The sequence below is a fragment of the Haliotis cracherodii genome, unplaced genomic scaffold, assembly GCF_022045235.1.
Source record: "Haliotis cracherodii isolate W230 unplaced genomic scaffold, xgHalCrac1.p SCAF_12, whole genome shotgun sequence".
NCBI classification, from domain to species: Eukaryota; Metazoa; Mollusca; class Gastropoda; order Lepetellida; family Haliotidae; genus Haliotis; species Haliotis cracherodii.
Genome location: NW_027266267.1, coordinates 20,716,838 through 20,719,981, shown reverse-complemented (window position 1 = coordinate 20,719,981; position 3,144 = coordinate 20,716,838). Strand labels below are relative to the sequence as shown.

Sequence of the window (3,144 nt, the reverse complement as noted above, 5' to 3'; positions counted from 1 at the left end):
CCCGGGTCTTCGGCGTGACGAGCGAACGCTTTAACCACTAGGCTACCCGACCGCCCCTCACAGGTGAGAGAGATCTACGTGTGTGCTATCTCGTGTGAATTGTCAAAATAAGCCACTCACAGCTGCACGAGGTCAGGCAGATCCAGTTTATTCCGGTTCCATGTAGGTCACGCCATCTGCCGCACACGTCGTGCAGAACTAGGACGTCGGGTCACCGTGGAGCGGAGGTCTCGTGTCTAATGGCGGGAATGGCAGGACTAAAACAGCTATTAAACACCAGGATCCACTTGCCCACACTTAAACATAGACCTACGATAATCGTAACTCCCATACTTTAACATAGACCTACGAAAATCGTAACTCCCATACTTTAACATAGACCAACGATAATCGTAACTCCCATACTTTAACATACACCTACGATAATCGTAACTCCCATACTTTAACATAGACCTACGATAATCGTAACTCGCACACTTTAACATAGACCTACGATAATCGTAACTCCATACTTTAACAAAGACCTACGAAAATCGAAACTCCCATACTTTAAAATAGACCTACGATAGCCGTAACTCCATTTTTAACATAAACCTACGATAGTCGTAACTCCCATACTTTAACATACAACCGTTTGTGGACCCTTGAAGAGCCGGGTTAGAATAGATCTTCAGCAATCCATGCATGACATCGATCCCAATTGCGTGGATCATGATGTCAATCACTGGAAAGTATGCTTCAAATTACAATAAAAGTTATGTAATGTAGGACAAGTGTGCGCTTTTAACTGAATCAATTTATGATTTCTGATGGCGGCCATTTTGAAAAATGACACGAAACTGGACATTTCGCATCAGAGTACTCGCCTGATTTTTTCCGCTCGCCTGTGTTCCACAAATTTCATGTCTTTGGGTTTGATTTCTCACTCTGAGGAATGCTTGACGCAGTTCAGCTGCAGTTGTCGGCCTAGGTCGGACGTCGACTTGAAATGCATTGGCTACTTGCAGGGCGGTTTGTCCAGCTTGCAATTGTCCAAGGGCTTGGTGTCGCTGATTTCTTGGCATTCAATAACGAATGAATGTTATCCGATCTGGGTGGATTTTAATAGGGCAACAAATGGGGGAACGCATATGCATTTCAATTTCCACGGAATTCACGTGCATCGGATTACCATGGCGTTTGGGCGATCGCTTATATTGTCATCTGCTTTGTCTTTTATCATCAAATTTCATTTTTCCGGACAAGGTAATGTTAAATTTTAGAAACTTTGACAAAAATTACACAGATATTTAAATGACAACTTTTCATGCAATGTTACTAGGGGTGGCGTTTCTTATGCCGTTCAGTATAGATTCATGTTTCTATTGATCCGTATCACAAAATTCGAGGATCCGTATCACTACTTCGAGGATCCGTATCACTACTTCGAGGATCCGCATCACTACTTCAAGGATCCGTATCACTACTTCGAGGATCCGCATCACTACTTCAAGGATCTGTATCACTACTTCGAGGATCCGCATCACTACTTCGAGGATCAGTATCACTACTTCAAGGATCTGTATCACTACTTCGAGGATCCGCATCACTACTTCGAGGATCTGTATCACTACTTCGAGGATCCGCATCACTACTTCAAGGATCCGTATCACAAAATTCGAGGATCCGCATCACTACTTCGAGGATCTGTATCACTACTTCGAGGATCCGTATCACTACTTCGAGGATCTGTATCACTACTTCGAGGATCTGTATCACTACTTCGAGGATCCGCATCACTACTTCAAGGATCCGTATCACTACTTCGAGGATCCGTATCACTACTTCGAGGATCTGTATCACTACTTCGAGGATCTGTATCACTACTTCGAGGATCCGTATCACTACTTCGAGGATCCGTATCACTACTTCAAGGATCCGTATCACTACTTCGAGGATCTGTATCACTACTTCAAGGATCCGTATCACTACTTCGAGGATCCGCATCACTACTTCAAGGATCCGTATCACTACTTCGAGGATCCGTATCACTACTTCGAGGATCTGTATCACTACTTCAAGGATCCGTATCACTACTTCGAGGATCTGTATCACTACTTCAAGGATCTGTATCACTACTTCGAGGATCCGCATCACTACTTCAAGGATCCGTATCACTACTTCGAGGATCCGCATCACTACTTCGAGGATCTGTATCACAACTTCGAGGATCCGTATCACTACTTCAAGGATCTGTATCACTACTTCGAGGATCCGCATCACTACTTCAAGGATCCGTATCACTACTTCAAGGATCTGTATCACTACTTCGAGGATCTGTATCACTACTTCAAGGATCCGTATCACTACCTCGAGGATCCGCATCACTACTTCAAGGATCTGTATCACTACTTCGAGGATCCGTATCACTACTTCGAGGATCTGTATCACTACTTCAAGGATCCGTATCACTACTTCGAGGATCTGTATCACTACTTCAAGGATCTGTATCACTACTTCGAGGATCCGCATCACTACTTCAAGGATCCGTATCACTACTTCGAGGATCCGCATCACTACTTCGAGGATCTGTATCACTACTTCGAGGATCCGTATCACTACTTCAAGGATCCGTATCACTACATCGAGGATCCGCATCACTACTTCAAGGATCCGTATCACTACTTCGAGGATCCGCATCACTACTTCGAGGATCTGTATCACTACTTCGAGGATCTGTATAACTACTTCAAGGATCCGTATCACTACTTCGAGGATCCGTATCACTACTTCGAGGATCCGTATCACTACTTCGAGGATCCGTATCACTACTTCGAGGATCCGCATCACTACTTCAAGGATCCGTATCACTACTTCGAGGATCCGCATCACTACTTCGAGGATCTGTATCACTACTTCGAGGATCCGTATCACTAAATTCGAGGATCCGCATCACTACTTCGAGGATCCGTATCACTAAATTCGAAGATCCGTATCACTAAATTCGAGGATCCGTATCAGAACTTCAAGGATCCGTATCACTACTTGAGGATCCGTATCACTACTTCGAGGATGCGTATCACTACTTATATATTTGCCCACTCTTTACAAACTGAGAGGGTTTTTTTATTCCACAGTATGAAAAACTTTGCCTGAAAAATACAT

General features: G+C 43.9%; 1 protein-coding gene across 1 annotated transcript; it reads left to right on the top strand.

Moving 5' to 3' along the window:
• Nucleotides 1–1,355: 1,355 nt before the first annotated feature.
• On the top strand, nt 1,356–2,916 carry LOC139457161 (uncharacterized). The gene is made up of 2 exons (XM_071238586.1): nt 1,356–1,603; nt 1,641–2,916. Exons 1-2 carry the CDS (start codon nt 1,356–1,358, stop codon nt 2,914–2,916), a joined length of 1,524 nt encoding a protein of 507 aa, XP_071094687.1.
• Nucleotides 2,917–3,144: the final 228 nt, after the last annotated feature.

Bases quoted from the DNA above. Each gene is read 5' to 3' on its own strand.
- LOC139457161 (XM_071238586.1), top strand. From the start codon at position 1,356: ATGTTTCTATTGATCCGTATCACAAAATTCGAGGATCCGTATCACTAC. The intron at 1,604-1,640 runs GTATCACTACTT...CACTACTTCAAG, and splicing joins CATCACTACTTCGAGGATCT to GATCCGTATCACAAAATTCG.